The sequence below is a fragment of the Octopus sinensis genome, linkage group LG1, assembly GCF_006345805.1.
Source record: "Octopus sinensis linkage group LG1, ASM634580v1, whole genome shotgun sequence".
NCBI classification, from domain to species: domain Eukaryota; kingdom Metazoa; phylum Mollusca; class Cephalopoda; order Octopoda; family Octopodidae; genus Octopus; species Octopus sinensis.
In genome coordinates, this window is record NC_042997.1 from 182,907,757 (window position 1) to 182,929,794 (window position 22,038).

The window sequence follows — 22,038 nt, forward strand, 5'->3', positions numbered from 1 at the left end:
AACAACCCATGCTAGCGTGGAAAACAGACGTTAAATGATAATGATGATGATGTTCTAGAAAGATGTGTTTTAGATTACCTGGATTCACTTCTCCATAATCCGCAACACCATACGCATCGACAATTGCTTGAAAACCACTGGTGAATTTATTGTTTTGTATGTAGGTTGGAGGGTTCTCAGTTGTTTGCATTCGATGCAAAATATTTGGAGCATGACTACTGCTTACTTCCTATTGAAAACAAAAATTCAAAAATAAACTCACATTTTTAATATCTAAAAACAGACAGGAGTAAAGTATAAAAATAATCATTTCTATTCTTAGTTTCAAAGATTACAATTTCTTTTAAAAATAAATACATTTTTCCTTTCTAAATTTCTAGCAAGCTGCATGAAGACCTCAGTAGTACTAGTGGCACTAGATAAAACACCCATAACTTACAGTAGTTGGCATTAAGGACATCCAGCCATAGAAACTATGTCAAAGTAGACAATGGATCACAACAACACAATCCTTGTTGTTGTTGTTGATGATAAGGATATTGATGATGTTGACGATGATGATTATGATGATGACGACGACGATGACAACGATGATGATGACGATGCATATTGGCATGAACATGTTGGATCCTGTCAAACCATACAACCCATCATTTAATGTCCATCCTCCATGTTGGCATGGGCTGGAGAGTTTGACAAGAGTTGGCCAGTTGAAGTGCTGCCCAGACTCCATGTTTGTTTTGGCCTTCCTAGATGATGATACATGTCCCTTGTTTTCAAACCAATTTTCCATATAGGCATTGGGTGGGCAGGTCTCATCACTTGACAATTTTTCTTCATCAGGCACATACGGCAACACAGAAAACCAACCAAATTTGTTGTCTGAGTCAGATGCTGAGTCTCATGGAGGAGATGACAAAGGATCAAAATGGTTGGCAATTTGCTATACTCAAGAATCAAAATCAAATTCGATGACTGGCGTCCATACTAGTGGGGTGCAAAGAGCACCATACGAGTGTGATCATTGACAGAGAAGCTAACCGGCTTCCGTGCTGGTGGCACTTAAAAGGCACAATTCGAGTGTGATCATTACCAGCATTGCCTTACTGGCACCTGTATTGGTGGCATGTGTAAAAGATTTGAGTGAGGTCATTGCCAGTACTGCCTGACTGGCCCCGTGTTGGTAGCACGTAAAAGTACCCACTACACTCTCAGAGTGGTTGGCGTTCGGAAGGGCATCCAGCTGTAGAAACTCTGCCAGATGAAGATTGAAGCCTAGTGCAGCCATCTGGTTCGCCAGCTCTCAGTCAATCGTCCAACCCATGCTAGCATGGAAAGCAGACGTTAAACGATGATGATGATGAAGAAGATGCATCATCCATAACAGTATAAATGAAGTCTCAAAACCATCTTGGTTATGTTTGCTCATGCAAGAGCCCTGTACCACCACCCTTCTACCTTGTCAAGCATTTCTCATTTACACCCCCTCATTCTCATCCCTTCCCCCATCCTCCAGTTATTTCTCCTCATCTCCCTTGCCATACTTCATCTTAACACCTCCCATATCTGCTACCATTCCCTGTGCCCTCTCCTGTCTACCACCATGCCCACTCACCATACCACCCTTACGTACATCTACATCTCTCTCCCCACCACTCCTAAATGTCAATCCTCATGCCCATTTCCCGATCTATCATCCCTGAGCCACTCATCTCTCTCATCTTACTCCCTCCACCACTACCATTCATATTTCCAATATTTCCAATCAAACTGCTCTTCTACTCCCCGCCTATACATCACTGACTCCAGTCACCTCTGCCACAATCTCTAACCATCTGTTACTCTCCCCTCACATTCTTGTAACTGCTTTCACCCCTGATCTACTGTTGGTACACACACATCATTTAAGGGAGACTTTTCCCCTTTTCTTGTTCTTTCCTGTCTTGCAAGTTACTAGGCAACCTCACTGGTGCCAGTGGTACAAAACAAGGCACCTAGTATCCATTGTAAAATAGTTGACATTAGGAAGGGCATCCAGTCATAGAAACATGCCAAAGTTGATATGGAGCACTATGCAGCTCTATTGCTAATCAGATCCTGCCAAACCATCAAACTCATTCCAGCAAGAAAAATGGGCATCAATTATTTTTGTGACAATGACGATGATGGCAATGATGATGATGATGAAATGGCAATGATGATGGTGATAATGAAATGACGATGATGATGAAATGACGATGATGATGAAATGACGATGATGATGAAATAACGATGATGATGAAATAACGATGATGATGAAATAACGATGATGATGATGAAATGACGATGATGATGATGATGAAATGACGATGATGATGATGATGAAATGACGATGATGATGATGATGAATGACGATGATGATGATGATGAATGACGATGATGATGAATGACGATGATGATGATGATGAATAACGATGATGATGATGAAGAAATGACGATGATGAAGAAATGACGATGATGAAGAAATGACGATGATGAAGAAATGACGATGATGAAGAAATGACGATGATGAAGAAATGACGATGATGATGAAATAATGATGATGAAATGATGATGATGATGAAATGACGATGATGATGATGCAGCAGCAGCAGCAAGCATTTTAACATCCACTTTTCCATGCTTGCATGAATTAGATTAATATGTTAAGATAGATTTTCTACAATCAGATGCTCTGCCTGCCACCAACCCTTACCAGTTTCCAAGAAAGTTAATATTTCTCCTAATCTTTTAAACTATGTTAGTACAATGGCTTGACATGTTTTCACAGAAGATTACAAACAAACAATCTTGCTTACATAATAATAACATTTGTTTACAACTGATGTCAAAACAAAGAGACAAATACATACACACACATTGAATTAAATTTATGAACCAATAATTTTGATAATAATTAACCGTAATATTACTTTGCCATGTTCTAAGGCAGCTTGAACTTTCTCTAAGGCAATCACTGGAGTCCAACCTTCAGCAATGAGACTGTTATGAGAAACATCAAAATTAAACATGTTCAAGGTGTGGTAGATCGCTTTAATCTTCTCCACTTTGGTCCGCCACACATAAAGCTCTTTCTTGGCATTTGTCAAGACACGGATTCGATGCTCTTTAGTTTGTGCAAGAACCTGTAAATAAAATGATAATTCTATATTTAGGTAGACATGGAGGTGTTTTGTTTTTTGTGCATCTTTTTTATCATCATTATTCATAAGGAAATGGGCTTTGCTTAACTCCACTACTCTCTTTTACTTGTTTCAGTCATGTGACTATGGCCATGCTGGAGCACCATCTTTAGCAACTCGACCCTAGGGCTTATTCTTTGTAAGCCTAATACTTATTCTATCGATCTCTTTTGCCGAACTGCTAAGTTACGGGGACGTAACCACACCAGCATTGGTTGTCAAGCGATGTTGGGAGGACAAACAGACACACAAACATACATATATATATATATATATATATATACATATACATGATGGGCATCTTTCAGTTTCCATCAACCAAATCCACTCACAAGGCTTTGGTCGGCCCGAGGCTATAGTAGAAGACATTTCCCCAAGGTGCCACGCAGTGGAACTGAACCCGGAACCATGTGGTTCGTAAGCAAGCTACTTACCACACAGCCACTCCTACTACCATATTTCTTTGTTTCAATTAATTTTAAAATCATGAAGAATTTAACAAAATAACTTTGTTGTTATTAATCTTGTGTTTGGAACACAAATTAACAAGAAATTTTAATGGAAAATTATAATTTAGATCACTTTAAAATAGGAAGTTTGTATCCTGGAAACAAGGACAACCTCAAGTAGATTGGTATTAAAAGGGGTAAAGTCATTAGTGATGAAATATCTTAGATCAGATATAAATTAATGATCTGAAGTCAAAATAATAAGAGATTACTGGAATGCAAGAAGATAGGTGAAGGAAAATAGCTTTACAGGGCAATCATTCTTGGAATGAAAGCTAACATAGGGTTTGAGGAAAAACAATACAAGTGCCATTTTCACATGATTCTTGCTTCATAAAGTTTAAGATAGAGATCTAAATTTCTTAACCTCATTACATGATTTATAGCTAAAACATAGAACTATTTTAAAATGTGAAAATTTTAAATGCAAAAGAACAAATATACAATATTATTTTAAACATACTTACAATATTTAAGTCTAGCAAACGATTTGTGACTCCAGTCAGAGTTTCTTGGCGATCTTGAGCAGTGTCAGGACATGGGTAAACATTGGCATGAAAACTGAAAGTATAATAGTTTTACTTTAACATAATGCTTTCATAATACACTTTTACTTGTTTCAGTCATTTGACTGTGGCCATGCTGGAGCACCGCCTTTAGTCAAGCAAATCGACCCCAGGACTTATTCTTTGTAAGGCAAAGGGTTAATAGAAGTACAGTAGGGTGAAGTGTTTCAGAAAATAAGAAATCAATGTGATATCGGTGGAAAAAGTAAATCAGACCCAATTGATTGTGCAGAAAGATGTTCCCCACTTCAAAAGAAATGGTAAGTGCACCAAATTTGACACCAGTCATCAATCACCAGAGGCATTTGCACATTGTAAAACTGCAAATAAGACAAGGCATGGAGGAAGCAAAAAACATCAATAAATTTCCAAGTTCTATAAATTTAGCTTCGTTTCCATTATTTTAGTAATTAAGACTGTACACAAATCACATGCAACAAAATAAATGTTCCATGGAAATTGAACAAGAGGGTAAAGAAACTGAAGAGGAAGAATAAATAAATTTAATGCATTAATAGAAATAAAAACATGGATTCATGTTCATACTTTTCATGCTCATATTTTTCCAGATCATTTTAATTTACATGACTTAGAAGAGGAAATAAGTGCCTGTGATCTTTTTCAGAGCCATCAAAGTAATGGAAAGAAGTTATCATAAGACCAGAAACCTTGCCCAAATGGTTGCATTGACATGTACTCGGCTAAAAGGCATCCAAGGGCCTGGAAATGGTGTTAAACTTAAGAACAATTTATATCTACCACCTAACAATAGGACTTCATACACTTTCTAACAAATCTCACACACACAAAGTTTTGGCAACCTGAGTCTATGATAAAAAAATAAGCATGTATCTAAGGTGCCATACAAAGAGATAGAAACTGAAACCACAAAGTTACAAACTAAACTTTTTAATTACAAGGCCATGCTTACATTCCTCATATTTCCCATGAGAGAATATCACAAACATTTTCTAATGGGACTGCTATAAAATACTGCTTAGTTTTTGCCATTAACAATAGCCCTCTCATGGGATATATCAAAGCAAATAGTTTTCGTATAATAAATTTTGTGAAGGAAGACTTGTTTCCTTTATGAATATGACCATCTATATTTGTACACACATACATGAAGATCTAGTCAATATCATTTTTGATAATACTGTCTTTCTACATATAGGAAGCTTCTATAAGCTCTAAAGTTGTAAAGAAGGAAAATGATAATAAATTTACTGATTTACCCTTCACAGATTTTACGAACTCTGTTCTTCAACTGTTCTCCTTGATAAAACACAATGAAAACATTTTTCCTAATTTCATCACCCTGTAAAGAAAATAAATTACAATATAAGCAAGTATTTATAATGACATGGTAAGTGAAACACACAAACACAAAAATCTAGCATTTCAATTGTAAAAAGATGTTCTAATATTTAGAACTGCTCCCTTTGTTGCAGAGAATTTCAATGTTAGAGTTTAATATAGAAAAAGAAATCTGAAAGTATTCTTTGAGAATGAAATTTTAATTTTTTTAATGATTTTTACATTTTAAAATCTTGAATAAAGGTGGATATCTATTTTCTTGTCCACCTCAATACGTAATAAATTCCAGAGAAGATGGTAGTTAAAAGCTTACTGTAACTGGGTCAATAAGAGGATTTTTTATTTCATCAAAACGAGGGAAGACATTGCCCCTGCATGCAAACCACATCAGTCTCTCAAAAGCTGGAACTTTCTCTCGTTTTATAACTCCAGTTATGAACCTTAAATTACAGAGTAAAAGCATAGCTGTAAATTCTTATTTTATTTCCTTATAAGCATGGTAGGGAAAATCAATACTTTTATAATAAATGGGTAACTAATTTATTTGAAGTTAAGAATAGATGCTATGATATCTCGATATTACCACTGTATTTTATTCATAGTTGCTCACCTTACTAAATACAACAGACATAAAAACAAATTGAAATAAATTAGCATGAATATATTTGCTGTGCTTGAGAAGACCCGGCAAGCATAAGTGAGACCATAACCTTGTGGCCTATGCCAGGGGTATAACCAGTCCACTTATGCGTGCCTTAACTTCATTGGACACTAAACTATACTTGCGAAGACCTGTTGAGGCAAGTGAAATCGAAATCAAACTCTGTGACTGGCATCTGTTGCTAGTGGAGCGCTAAGAGTACCATACGAGTGAGATCGTTGCCAGAGCAACAAGCTGGCCTTTGTGCCGATGGTACGTTAAACACACCATTCAAGTGTGATCGTTACCTGCGTCGTGAGAAAAACATTCGAGCAAGGTCGTTGCCAGTGCCGCTGGACTGGCTCCTGTGCAGATGGCACATAAAAAGCACCATTTGAGCGTGGCCGTTGCCAGTACCACCTAACTGGCTCTCATGCCGGTGGCATGTAAAAGCACCCACTACACTCTCGGAGTGGTTGGCATTAGGAAACTCTGCCAGATCAGATTGGAGTCTGGTGCAGCCATCTGGTTCGCCAGTCCTTAGTCAAATCATCCAACCCATGCTAGCATGGAAAGTGGACATTAAACAACGCTGATGATGATGATGATGATAATAACCACAGATGCATATAAACATTTCTTGTTTATCGCTACAGAATCCCACTGTATATGTAATGTTCATAAAATCCCAGATATCAGATTGGAGTCTGGTGCAGCCATGTGGTTCACCAGTCCTCAGTCAAACCATCCAACCCATGCTAGCATGGAAAGCAGACATTAAACGATGATGATGATGATGATATTTAATACAGAAACTATTTTTAAAAAAACATGCAGAAATGATTATGTGGGCAGGAAAAAAACAATGACATACATTAGTGAATGACATATTAGTCACTAATATTATTTTAATTATTTATGAAAAAACTAAGGACACAACTCATGCATGTCTCAGTCATTTTATGACCTCCTCAGCAAAGCAATAAGCTACATATTTGTCAAAGCACTGATGAATCACTAAATGTATAATGGTTGGTGTATTATTTCATTTAGCATATTAATTGCAGAGAGTATAAAAAGATAAAGACTAACATAACTGTTTTTTTTAATGTGAAAGGCATTCAAGTAATTAACAAACCAAAAGTATAAAACTACTTACCCAAGTTGAACAGCTGAGGTTCCAGAAGTCATGGCTGAATTATCAGGTACCACAGAATAATGATCTTCCATGTATGTTTGAGGCTCCTGAGCATGCTGCCAGAAAGAAAATTCAACTCAGAAAAACTTCTTCAGATAAATTATTTGTCACAAAAACAAAAAAAAAATTGTTATAGTTCAAAGTCTTTTTTTTAACAATTCACTATTCTGCTTTTAATTATCTTTTATTAAACAAATATTTTGATGGGAAAAATTGTGCTGTATTTAGAGAATGTGAAGACAAGAAGGAAAAAGGCAATCAAAATTTCAATAAATATACTTACTGCAGCAAAAAACCCTTGAACCTTTGTCAAAACTTCTTTCAGTTCAGCCAAATCTAAGTAATTTCTCTTGAGAGCAACCTCGTTTACTTTTACTTCCCTTAGTTCGGATTCCATTTTTTCTAATGAGGCCTGAAAACAATCAGCAGAGTGTAGTTAATCATTAATATATTTTAATTAAATGTATGGTTTACATCGTATCATTTTTCTTTTATTTATTTTTTCCATGTTTCTGGATTTATCTTACAAGTACTGTCATAACAAGGATTCAATCTAACACAGAACAGTGCCTTTCTTCAGATAAGCATGAAGGTTTTAAGAGTTATGATATTTATGCCATTAACCCTTTCGTTACTCTAATGGTCTCTTTTGCCAAACCGCTAAGTTACAGGGACGTAAACACACCAACATCGGTTGTCAAGCAATGGGGGGACAAACACAGACACACAAACATATAGACACACATATACATATATACGACGGGCTTCTTTCAGTTTCCGTCTACCAAATCCACTCACAAGGTTTTGGTCGGCCTGAGGCTATAGTAGAAGACACTTGCCCAAGGTGCCACATAGTAGGACTGAACCCAGAACCATGTGGTTCATAAGCAAGCTACTTACGACACAGCCACTCCTACGCCACTCTCTATTATTTTAATTTTAAATATCTCTATTCTTTACCACTTTTGAAATGAAGCCTGATAGAGTCTTGCTGGACTATAAATTTGCTGTAGAGTGATAAAATATGTTTGATAGAATGGTCAAGCTAACAGTTCATTAAAATTTGCTTTATTTTCTAGCTTTATATAAATATATATATCTGTAAATGTAATATGTGACAATTATTCGGTAGCCATTTTTCCGATAGCCAGATAAATGAAGAGATGGCGGTGTGGATTTCCACCTCGGCATCTGAAACTCGGAGTTTTATCACGGCTACTGAATAATTGTCACATATTACATTTACAGATAAATTCCTCTATTTACATAATATTGAGGTCTCTTTCATTCTTTTGTTGTCTTACCATTTTTATCTATATATATATATATATATATATATCAAAATAAGCGATGTTAGTCGAGGAAATTGAACCCAAAACATATTCTATCAGTCTCTTTTGCCAAACCACTAAGTTAGGGGATATAAACACACCAGCATCAGTTAAGCGATGGTGGACACACACACAAATATATACATATATATACATACAACGGGCTTCTTTTAGTTTCCATCTACCAAATCCACTCACAAGACATTGGTTGACGCAAAGCTATAGTAGAAGACATTTGTCCAAGAGGCAACACAGTGGGATTGAACCCAGAACCATGTGGTTGGGAAGCAAGTTTCTTACCACACAACCACGCCCATACCTAAAGTCATACGCCTGCAGTCATTAGACTGTGGCCATGCTGGGGCACCACCTTGAATTTTTAGTTAAATGAATCAACCCCAGTGCTTTTTTTTTAAGAAGAGGTACTTATTCTATTGTTCTCTTTTGCCAAAATGCTAAGTAATGGGGACACAAACACACTGTCAAGTGGTGATAGGGGGAACACAAACAGACACAAACACATAAGTATCTATATACATATGACAGGCTTCTTTCAGTTTCCGTAAACCAAACCCACTCGCAAGGCTTTGGTCAGCCTGAGGCTATAGTAGAAGACACTTGCCCGTCATGCCACATAGTGGGACTGAACCCAGAACCATGTGGTTGAGAAGCAAGCTTCTTACCATACAGCCACGCCTGCACATGTGTGTGTGTGTGTATATATACACACTTAGTAATTGGACTATGGCTATGCTGGAAGAATAAGTTTTGTTTACCTCTAAGTCAACCATCTCTTTAGGCGGAGGAGCTTTTGGTGTCACACCAGTGACATCCATTTTTATTCCATCGATGGTCATTTCCTTTTCAATATACCCTAAATGTTGTGAGAAAAAGGATAATTGAAAGAATTTAGTGATTTGATAATCAGATAAACAAACAGAATCTAAAATACAATGAACAAAATAAATACATTAAAGCTGATAATTGTTTATCAAACTATTTCTTCATCCTGAATTGGATCAGTAGCCTCCAATCGCCTTCAGGTGAGTATCACCTGAAAAATGATTGGAGGATTACCAGTAGATACTTGGAGTCAATAACGGATCCAAAATGAAAAAATAAAATCACCTCAGACAAAATACATACATTTTAAAGCTATTTATAACAAAATATAAAAAACAAATAAAGTAAGAATAAACAATATAATTTGATTACATACTCATTTTCCTTTCCATTTCCTCACACCTCCTGACTTCACTAACAAATTTTCTCTGGAAAGCATTAACATCTGGATTTAGCTAGAATTGAAATCAATTATACATAATTAGAACGAAGGAAATTGCTAAAATTCAAAAACTGAAATATGATATATTTGAATATGCCAAATATACAGAGCTTAAATTAAAGTTCTAGCACAATTAGAAAAGACACACCAAATGTAGCAAAAAGTGCTTTACAGTGGAATCCGGATGGATATAGAAAGAAAGGTAGGCCTAAGAACTCATGGCGTAGATCAATACAGAAGGAACTGAGAAAGGGGGACATTTGTGGCAGAGTATATGTACAGAAGCCAAAAATTATGCGACATGGAATTCAACTATAAGTGGCCTATACTCCGCGTTGGAGGGTTAAAGGCAGGAAAAAAAAAGAAGTTCTAAATAGATCTTAATTCCATATTTTGTGAAATGTATCTCAATTATATTTATTTCATATCATTTTGTTGACAATAGTGCCATTGGTTATATGTTTTCCAAGGGTCCAACCAATAGTTTGCAGCATCACAGCACCCTGATATGATGTGGAGCAGTAATTTTGTTTTTGCCTTCTTTCTCACTACCTATTCCTTGCATAGTTGAATGAACAAATGCCAAATAGGTGAAACAAAATGAAAGCACACACTGTACTAACAAAGTAAGGAACTATCTATGTAGCTTAAGCAGAACGACTATCACAAGGGGCTTCTGTCAAAAGGATTTGGTTTATCAGTTTTCTTGTCACCTTTTATTTGCCAAATTACACATGTGCATCTTCAAGCATACTTGAAATAAAATGTGTGGAATATATTAAAAGGCAACGAGCTGGCAGAATTGTTAGCACACTGGGCGAAATGCTTAGTGGTATTTCTTCTGTCGTTACGTTCTGAATTCAAATTCCGCCAAGGTTGACTTTGCCTTTCATCCTTTCGGGGTCAATAAATTAAGTACCAGTTATGCACTGGGGTCAATGTAATCGACTTAATCCATTTGCCTGTCCTTCTTGTCCCGTCTATGTTTAGCCCCTTGTGGGCAATAAAGAAATAAGGAATATATTAAAAGTACTGTTAATACAAGTAAACGATATAAGCCATGCAGTGCATATTTTTCTATAATTTATGTTGGTAAATTATATATTTCTATGACAGATTGTTTACACAGCTCATAGCTGATATTTCAGCATGCAATACCCTAGTGAAAGCTTGAAAAATGGCAACAACAAAGTAATTATGGAACTACATATATTCTCGGGTTATCACTTGGCCACAGCACCTACTTCATCTGGCATGCTCCCTAGAGAATAAATCTTTAAACAGCTTTCCCTTCAAAGATCTATTAGTAACAGATGATTTCATCTTCTGATGCATTACTAGATTACCCTGATCTGAAGTGAAGCAGTAAATTTGTTTTCACCAACTTTCTCTCTTCCTGCTCTTAGCAGAACTGAATGAACAAATGTGTATAGTTGAAACAAAATGTATAGAGCACATTATAATCAAAATTATACAGTACTAGCACTATGACCCAGCAACGCCGGGTCATAGTGCTAGTGCATGCATATATAGCTGCATGCATGCACACATACACGCGAGTACTGTCCAAATCTCCGACTAATCACATGCAGCTAGCTGGCATTCAATTGGTGTATCAAGTTTCGGGCATTTTGATTGGGTTTTGGATAGAAGATTCAAAAAAAGTCACTTCTATTGATTTTTTTAATGGCTTTGCAGGGTGACTGGGGAAATGTAAAGATGTGCACGACCACCCTTGGACGGTTTTGAATGACCATAGAAAGTGCGAGCCCTCTAACTGAAAAATTGTGAATTTGTATAAGGGACACACACACAGACAGACATTTTGCCATTTATATATAGAGAGATAATTTTCATATTTCTTTTAATTGTACTAATAGTACTTCTAATGTACTTCATGCATTTACTCTTCCAGACAAAAAGCAGAGAGTAAGAAGAAGGGAAAACAAAATTAGTTAACACATCGCATCAAAATGGTTTGAGATTTTGATGAAAATGTCATTCTGCACTGGAAGGGGAAGTCATGATACCAGTAGCTTTCAAACTGAGAGCCATTTAAAGATTTCATTTCAAGGAAGTTCGCTGGATGAAGAGAAGGCAATGGATTTAATGGCAGAGTAACATCCTAAGAACGTCTGAAGTTCAATCATAAATTTTTTGTTTTGATTCGTTTTTCAAGCTTTGAATGAGATATTTAATAACGACAGCTACAGGCTATATACAACAATTGATTACAGAAAATATATTTTAATTGTAAAAACAATACTATAAGTATGGTTTCCTTATTCCATTTACATTACACATAATTTAAGCAAAAATAACTAAGGGAAATAACTCAGAGTGGCCAGAGATGTATTTGAACAACATGGACAAATACAGGTATATCAAATGCCATACAACATAAATTGTATGCACTCTTCGAACAAATGATGTCATTTGTTTACAATCTTCCACAAAAGTATGTCTCAGCTGCTTTTTGTTTGATATTACCATGCTGCAAGACAGGTAATGTAAGCAACAAGAAGCCACAGAAAAATCTACGGTAACAAAGTTATCATCTGAGCCATACAAGCATGGAAAAGTGGACATTAAAACAATGATAATGATGATGATCATCATCCTCATCATCGTTTAACATCCGTTTTCTGTGCTAGCACGGGTTGGACGGTTCGACTGAGGTCTGGGAAGCCAGGAGGCTGCACCAGGTTCCAGTCTGATCTGGCAGTGTTTCTACAGTTGGATGCCCTTCCTAACGCCAACCACTCCATGAGTGTAGAGGGTGCTTTTTACGTGCCACTGGCACAGGTGCCAGGGGAAGCTGGCAGTGGCCACGATCAGTTGGTGCTTTTTATGTACCACTGGCATAGAAGCCAGTCAAGGCAGTGCTGGCATCGGCCACGTTCGGATGGTGCTTTTTACATGCCACCGGCACAGGTATCACAACAACAATTTCCATCATTTGATATTTATTTTGATGAGACTCAAAATTTTCCATCAGTGTTCCAGACATTCAATCATTAGAACTATTTATTCCTTGATTTCAAGTAAAAGAGGATGAGTATTTTACAAATATTTGTATCTTCAATGTACCTTTCAGATGAAATAGATGTGACACGAGTGTGACAAGGTTGGTCCTTTGAATTACAGGTAGAGTCCATCTGACAGTCTTCATCTACCCAAAGGCTCAGTGCGACCTTGAAATTATAATAAATAACCCTTGTCGAAATTGATGAAAAGAAGAATTAAACATGGAACTACGCAATTGCAAAGTGAACCTAATACTATCCATCAGTACCGCCTGACTGGCCCTTGTGCAGGTGGCATGTAAACGCACCCACTACTCTCGGAGTGGTTGGTGTCAGGAAGGGCATCCAGCTATAGAAACTCTGCCAGATCAGACTGGAGTCTGGTGCAGCCATCTGGTTTGCCAGACCTCAGTCAAATCATCCAACCCATGCTAGCATAGAAAGTGGACGTTAAACAACAATGATGATGACCACAGATGCATATAAGCATTTCTTGTCTATCGCTATAGAATCCCAGTGTATATGTAATGTTCACAAAATCCCAGAGATACTAATATGTGCCCTACTTGCTACATTGTGAAATCCCAGATATGTTTATGAGCATCTGCTAACTGCTTATTTAGGATTTTATAGCTACAGGTAAGAGATGCTTATATGTGTCTATGGTATGGTTAGTGTTAACCTTTCAGACTTGCTTTCCCAACAGCAAATACTAAAAAAGCAAAAGAAAAAAATTTTTTTTTTAAAGTGAGAGAGGATTTTTCTACTTACATCACGAAATTGAACCATACCAAGTTCTCCTAATTCAGCGACAACAGGGTAGGCTGCTTCAGACTGTAAAAACAGTTGACATAATGTCATCTCTTCGCTCCGAAATATAGACATTATGGGAGCTTGTCTTTGACTCCTTTAGATTCAGCAATTTATAAAAACACCAAATGGATACTGAAAGAAAAAAAAATAGAAAAAAAAATTATCAATTTAAAATTTTTTTTTACTTGTTTCAGTCATTTGACTGTGGCCATGCTGTAGCACTGCCTTACAGGCTTTCAGTCAAAAAAAACCAACCCCAGGACTTATTCTTTGTAAGCCTAGTATTTATTCTATTGGTCTCTTTAGCCAAACCGCTAGGACATAAACACACCAACATTGGTTGTCTAGCAATGGTGGAAGGGACAAACACACACACACACACACACACGACAGGCTTCTTTCAGTTTCCATCTATCAAATCCACTCGCAAGGCTTTGGTTGGCCTGAGGCTATAGAAGACACTTGCCCAAAGTCTCACACAGTGAGACTGAACCCAGAACCATGTGGTTGGGAAGCAAGCTTCTTACCACATAGCCACACCTGCATATTAGTTCAAGTCTTTAAAATTAGGTGGGAAAAAAATTTTCTTATATTTTAAGTTCCTCAAAAAAGAAGGTTGTAGTATTCTTGCCTTTTCATCAGACATATTAGCAAAACAAGAAGAAAAATTGTTACAGGGATTTGTTTCACCAAAATTATTTCTAAACATCATCCCTTTTATTACCATTATTAGTGGCTGAATTGTTCCAGCATAAGCTAAATTGTCTTGCAATGTTTGTTAAGGATCTTTATGGGTCAAATCCCACTAAAGTCAACTTTGCTTTCATCTCTCTTTTTTTAATCTAATTTTAATGATTGAAGTAATATTTTGAAATTGACATTATGAACAGAGAGGACATTTTGCCAGCCTAATAATATGAGGCCAAAATAATTTTAAAGGAAGACTGTTTACCAACACTTTTGAAACAATAATTTTGCAAATAGCATCATGTGATGATGAAAAATGGATGACAAAAGAAAGTATGCTATCTATCTGTGGCTTTATATAGCTATGGTGCGACCTCACCTGGAATTTGCATCACCGGACTAGAACCCCTATCTTGCTCAGGATATTTATCGTCTGGAAGCCGTTCAGCAACGTGCAGCCAAGAGAATACCCTCCATTAGGCATTTGCCATATTCTGAACACCTTACTTCCCTGGGCATGGACACATTGAAACTCCGACGTCTGACAGCTGACTTGGCGGACACCCATAAAATTATTAACCATCTTACAAACAATAACTCTGAGCACCTTTTCAAACTCCATCTGTCTAACACCCGTGGACATGTTTACAAAGTCAGAAAACAGCACAGCTCCCATGACTTTCGGAAACATTTTTTCACGCTGAGAGTTGCTAAAGCATGGAACAGACTGCCGGCATCAGTTGTTAGTTGTCGGAGCACTGCATCCTTCAAAACTTCCATGCTTTCTGAGATTCGCCAACACTACACCTGATTTTCTCCCCTCCATACACACGCAAGCATGTATCTGACTCATACACTGTTCACTTTCCAGACATTTGTACATTACTGACATTGTACATATATGCTTTATACGCATTTTTGACAAGTTGTGGTGCACCTGAGCACTGTATACAATAATTTCATTATTATTATTATTATAATATTTTATAAAGAGGCAGAGAACCACTCCTTTGTACTTATGTGTTCAAAGTTCAAAATGGAAAGACTTAAGTGATAGTTGCCCAGTTGCTACTATCACCGTTGATAGTAGCTGAAGCAACAACAGCAGCAGCACCCTCAATAATACTGCCACCACCACTACTACTCTTGCTACTAGTAACAAGTCAATAATCTGAGCCATGGATTATATGGAAGCCAGGATGGACAGGAAAAAGTATAATTGCATCTAGTACCAATAGCACAAGCACTGTGGACACCAGTACCCAAATGCATGTTATACTGGAAGGTAGAAGGCTCTGGTATTATACATATAACACCAACTGATGAGAACTTTCTGTCCATGACAGAAGGCAAGACAGCAAGGATCCCCAATGCTATTGACATTGTCACAAAAATGGCAGACTTATGAACATATGTCAAATATTCACATATGCACATATATGCAGATACATGTACATAAGTGTGCTGACCTATATGCATATATATCTGCATATGCACATTTATATCAACATCATTTAACATCCATTTGTCCGTGCTGGCACAGGGCAACATTGTGCTCCAGTGTCAGCTTTGACATGAATGTTCTTTTTAATGTACCAGGCACTTTTTCATACCACTGGCAGTAGTGAGATCACAACTAAGTGGGAAGTTGGTTTGAGAGGGTGAGGTGGATTTGTGTCAGCTGTTGAAAGGCTGAAGTATTATAATAATAATGAAATTATTGTATACAGTGCTCACGTGCACCACAACTTGTCAAAAAGTGTGTATAAAGCATATGCAGTAATGTACAAATGACTGGAAAGTGAACAGTGTATGAGTCAGATACATGCTTGCGTGTGTATGGAGGGGAGAAAATCAGGTGTAGTGTTGGCAAATCTCATGAAGCATGGAAGTTTTGAAGGATGCAGTGCTCCGACAATTAACTGATGCCGGCAGATTGTTCCATGCTTCAGCAACTCTTAGCATGAAAAAATGTTTCCGAAAGTCATGGGAGCTGTGCTGTTTTCTGACTTTGTAAACATGTCCATGGGTGTTAGACAGGGTGTTAGACACGGGTGTTATAAAGGGACAAATTTAATTATCTTGATATAGAGGAGATATAGAGCTACTCTGGATTATATAAAACAGTGGGTGAGAAGAGCTGAAAGGAAGTCAAAGATGGTGGTGATGAGGAGTGTCAGAGCAAACACTCAAGATATAAGATTGTGAGTTTAAGCGAGAATATGGAAAGAGGACTGGGAAAGGTGAGTGGGTAAGTTCATAAGACCATGAAAGGATAGTGGCTGATGATTAGAGATAGAGGTAGCAGTGAATGCAGAGAATGATAAATAAAGGTGGGGGTGTAGTTGATGATAAATATCAGTATGGGAGGGGGTGGAAGATGTAGGAATGGCTCTGGTAGGAGGTTACAGGAAGGATGAAGACCAGCAGTATAAACCTGTAGATAGATCAGAAAATAGGGAAATGTACAAGGTGGAAGGAGAGAGAGATATACAGTGACAGAGATAGAGGTCAGAAGTATCTAGAGGTGACTTTAGAGAGTAGAGGATGAAAGGAGCTGCTGGTGGCAGATATGAAAGTATGTTGAGAAAGATAGCAGATATGAGAGGGTGTTAAAAATGAAATGTGAAAGTCCAAAGATGTAGCTCAGAGGAGGAGGATATATAACAGGAAGCACAGAAAGTATTTATTTGTGGAAATATAGAGTAGGAAGGGATGATCTTCAGAATGATTGAGGGATTTTATAAGGAAGTGGTTCCAGGGAGAGGCTGAGGTAATTGTTAGCACAAAATATATGTAGAGATTCTAGTCTTGTATGATCACAGCAGCTAAATAGTACCAAAGTTAGCAGCGTGAAAGAGGAATGGATGCTACAAATGTGAGAAATGGGGAAGGTTTGACAGTGGTCAAATTGGATGCAGGGGTAGGACCCAGTGAGTATATAGACATAAAATAATACATTTAGGACCACACTTTTGCTGTGACAGATGGGTCTTCTTGAGCAGAGGAAATCACCAATCATCTCAATCTTTTGTCACCTCCTGTGAGGCTTAACATCTTGAGATCAGCCTTCACTACTTCATCCTGTTTTTCTGAGCCTCCCTATATAATATATATATATATATGTATATATATATATATATATATATATATATATATACACACACACATATATAGGGAGAATTCACACAAAAAAACAAAAGACAAAGACAGGTGGTGTAGATAATAAACAGATCTATTAGTTTAACACTCGGAAAGTGAAAAAGTCTTTAACGTTTCGAGCCTATGCTCTTCCACAGAAAGGAACACAGAAAGAAACAAGGAGAGAAAATAAAGAATGTGTAGTGGCTAGCGATCTATCATGGTGAATGCCAGACAGAAGGGTTACACAGGAGAGCTAGGGAGAAGGGGAGATAATAAAGTAATGTAATAAAGTAATGGTGATCCCAAAATGAAGGTGTGCGTGTATGTGCATAAGAGCGTTTGTATGTATGTATGTATGTGTATATATAAGAGTATGTATGTATGTATGTATATATATATATATATATATATATATATATACACACACACACACACACACACACAGTACAGTCATGGCTGTGTGTTTAAGAAGTTTGCTTCCCAATTAAGTGGCTTTTGGGTTCCGTCCTACTGTGTGACACCTTGTGTAAGTGTCTTCTATTACAGCTTCAGGCCAAGAAAAGCCTTATGAATCGATTTGGTAGATGGAAAATGGAAGAAGCCTATCACGTGGAGGGGGAGGTCTTTGTCCTCCACCACCTGTTGATACCTGGTGTTGGTATGTTTATGTCCCTGTAACTTAGCAGTTCAACAAAAAGAGACCGATAGAATAAGTACAAGGCTTAATAAAATATAAGTACTGGGGTCGTTTCATTTGACTAAAAAATTCTTCAAGATGGTGCTCTAGCATGGCCTCTGTCTAATGACTGAAAGAAGTAAAAGATAAAAGATATGCATGTGTCTGTCTATGTGCATATATTATTGTATCTCTTTGACAATGCACAATAGTTATAAGTAAACAGGATTGTCATACAAACTGTGTCTATTTCTAGTCCTCTGGGAAAACACATCAGGCTGTGTAGAAGTATTATCTTGCTCAGAAAGAAGTGAGGTTTGTTGACAGGAAGTGACCTAACTATAAAAAAGTCAGCCTCGACAAATTCCATTTGACCCATACGAACATGTAAAAGAGGCCTTAACTCCATGACAACTAAGCAACTAGGTTGCATTGACAGTAATCATTTCGGCTGAGATCAGCAATTAGAGCATGACAATGGGTTGGTGCATATTTACATCAACCACTTTAACAGTTTAAAGTGGTGATTCATTCAGTTGCCTGCACACAGTAACAGTAATTGTGCCAAGCGAGGTCCATGCTCAGTGCGAGATAACAGCCAGAGTATATTTACGACCACCACTTTTGTGCAAGTACTGTTTATTTACCTAAACTATATGCCTGTGCAGGACGTTCATGCAATATGGGAGAGTAGAAGGAGAGAGAGATATACAGTGACAGAGATAGAAGTCAGAAGTATCTAGAGGTGGGTTTAGAGAGTAGAGGATGAAAGGAGCTGCTGGTGGCAGATATGAAAGTATGTTGAGAAAGATAGCAGATATGAGAGGGTGTTAAAAATGAAATGTGAAAGTCCAAAGATGTAGCTCAGAGGAGAAGGATATATAACAGGAAGCACAGAAAGTATTTATTAGTGGAAATATAAAGTGGGAAGGGATGATCTTCAGACAGGGAGCGGCTGAGGTAATTGTTATCACAAAATATATGTAGAGATTCTAGTCTTATATGATCACAGCAGCTAAATAGTACCAAAGTTAGCAGAGTGAATAAGATCACTCGACAGCAGAAGTCAGATCAACTTTGTGTATTTAGAATCACGTGAATTCAAAAACTGACTTTAGTGTGGTAGAGTCCAAAACAGAGTACCACACACAGTGGCATATCACATTGTGAACAATGGTATCTATCAGGCCATTAAGAATGAAATGTCCAATTTTCTTATGCAGCAAATTTGACAGTTGTTGACTCTAATGTTTTATCATGACAATTCTTTGTTTTACAACATTGAAAAGTTACATCACTTTTCGAAACGCAATTCATAGTGTCTGATTATATTATATTTTTGTGAACCCATGAAGAGATCAAAAATCCATGTTGTTTATGAATATAAGTTCCGTCATGGAACCAATGCATCCCAGACAGTTTGAAATCTCAATGAGGTGATTGGTGAAGATGTGGCAAATGAGCACACTGTACATTGATGGTTTGAGAAGTTCCAGTCTGGTGACTTTACTCTTGGAAAGCAGCCCTGTGGTAGACCTGGGACCAAGGTGGATAATGATGAGCTGAAAACTGTAATGGAAGTAGATACATCTCAAACTATACATGAGTTACAGCAAGGTTTGATGTTTTGATTCCAGCTGTATTGGACCTTCTGAAACAAATCAGCAAGGTAAAGAAGCTGAACAAGTGGGTACCACATGAACTGAATGAGCATCAAATGACACGTCATCTTGAAACTTGCTGTTCTTTGCTGTAACAGCATAAAAGCAAACTATTTTTGCCTCGTATTGTTATGTGTGATGAAAAATGCTTCTTTTCAACAAAAGTGTCGACAAGGCTGGATCCCGATTCCAATATGATGCCAGGGTCAGTTTCTTCACGATACCCATCAATATCAACAGGGCAAGCAGAACTTTGATTTTGTCCCCTGTGGACACCACCATGCCCAGGTCTGACCTGCTGGGGATGGTTTTCAGCATAGTCATTTGTTTCATCCGCTATATATTGGAACATTTCATCCGTCAAAAACTTGTGGAGGATTTCCAATGGCGAACTTCCATGTTCAAAGTTGGCCTTTATGCCAGGTGTACCAATAAACCCATGCCATCGGATGAAATTGTCTCTTGCTTGCCACACAATATTCTGTTGTCCAAGGCCATTCACTGCTGCCCACCTGGACCTGTGATTCACAAAAATATCATCATCGCTATAGGAATCATCTGATTCTGAACTAGGAAAATACTCTCTGAGTCATCGTACAAACCAGAAGAAACAACTGGTGAGGTGGTGTAGCTTGGCATGACTACCATAAATTCAACGAAACAGGACGCAATGATGAAGTTGGTGGAGCCAAAGTGGTAGGACACGATAACTGTAAATTCAATGAAACAGGATGCAAGGACAAAGTTGACAGAGCCAGAATGGCAGGACTGGCCTATCGGGTTGTAAATATTTACCTGAAACACTGGGTCTTTTCTGTTTGACTGCCAGCGTCAATTTCTGTTTGAACTGATTTCATATTTAATGTAATGATACACTTTTATAGACTAATCAATACCATAAAAATCATTTTTGCCATAAATCAATAAATAAAGAGTTATTAGCTATTAAAGTTTGAAAATTTTGAGTAATTTTAACCAATCGTAAGCCACAGACACATTCATGCTTTACTCATGGGTAAAGGAATTGATTTCAGTCCAATTTTGTGTTGAAGAACTGGGGAGGAGCACGGCTGTTGATTATAACAGTGATGTTAAGGAAGTATGTGTGGAGGAGTTACTCTGTTATCCAGTTAATGGTGGTGGTCCTGGGAAGATTGTTGAGAAGTTTGATTTTTAAAAATATTTAATTTGCAGTGTGCTATTTTATTTTGGGATAAATATTTTAAGTTTGTGCTATGAGCTTCTTATTTTGAGAAATATTTAATTTGTAATGTGCTATTCATTGCATTAAATGCATACTGAATACTTAAAACTACAAAATACGTGTTGTTTGCTCATTTTTTTGCCATTGAGGTGGTTGTGAAGTGTGCTAAAAATAACAGCTAAATAAGCCTTAAATCATGCAGCCCCACAATTTTTTTATCTTTAGCATAATTGTATGAAGTCCAGCATGTAGAATACAAATTCGCAAAAATTTTCTGAAAATTCCAAATAATAATAAAGTTATAAAGTTATAATGAAAAAGTTACATGTCATGCATAATTCATTTGTTTATGGTTTCTATTTTCAGGATATTGACAAGTGCTATTTTTAGGATATTGACAAAATGTGCAGTATTGCACAAAATGACAGCTCCCGTGTCCTGTTTCCTGAATGGATGAAAATTATCAAACTTTAAACCTCTATAACTTTTTTAAAACATTTTTGTGGAAAAAGTGAAATAACTCCAGCAATTCAGCTCGGAAAACTACATTAATGTACCAAATTTTAAAATTTTCGATAAACAAAAAGATCTGAAATATCTAATCAGCCTATCAGTTGGCAGGTGGAGTGGGACTAACTCAGGCGACAGGTTTTAAGTCAGGTAGTATATAGTTATGTTGACTGATTTAAAGCATGCACATTGCATGTATAAATTTACGTCAACCATTTTAAAAGGGTTAAAATGGTGATGATATATA

General features: G+C 37.1%; 1 protein-coding gene across 3 annotated transcripts in view; it reads right to left on the reverse strand.

Annotated features, from left to right (window-relative positions):
* The window catches only part of LOC115227248 (V-type proton ATPase 116 kDa subunit a1), a 52,979-nt gene that overhangs the window by 21,256 nt on the left and 9,685 nt on the right, over positions 1-22,038 (reverse strand). For all 3 annotated transcript variants that reach the window (XM_029798161.2, XM_036507440.1, XM_029798210.2), the window contains exons 2-11: positions 13,868-14,041; positions 10,005-10,083; positions 9,562-9,659; positions 7,738-7,866; positions 7,416-7,510; positions 5,930-6,056; positions 5,535-5,617; positions 4,198-4,291; positions 2,952-3,164; positions 79-229 (exon numbers count right to left, since the gene is read on the reverse strand). In XM_029798161.2, the coding sequence (XP_029654021.1) occupies positions 79-229; positions 2,952-3,164; positions 4,198-4,291; positions 5,535-5,617; positions 5,930-6,056; positions 7,416-7,510; positions 7,738-7,866; positions 9,562-9,659; positions 10,005-10,083; positions 13,868-13,981 (1,183 nt within the window). In that variant the 5' untranslated portion in view covers positions 13,982-14,041. The remainder of the gene's footprint in view (positions 1-78; positions 230-2,951; positions 3,165-4,197; positions 4,292-5,534; positions 5,618-5,929; positions 6,057-7,415; positions 7,511-7,737; positions 7,867-9,561; positions 9,660-10,004; positions 10,084-13,867; positions 14,042-22,038) is intronic.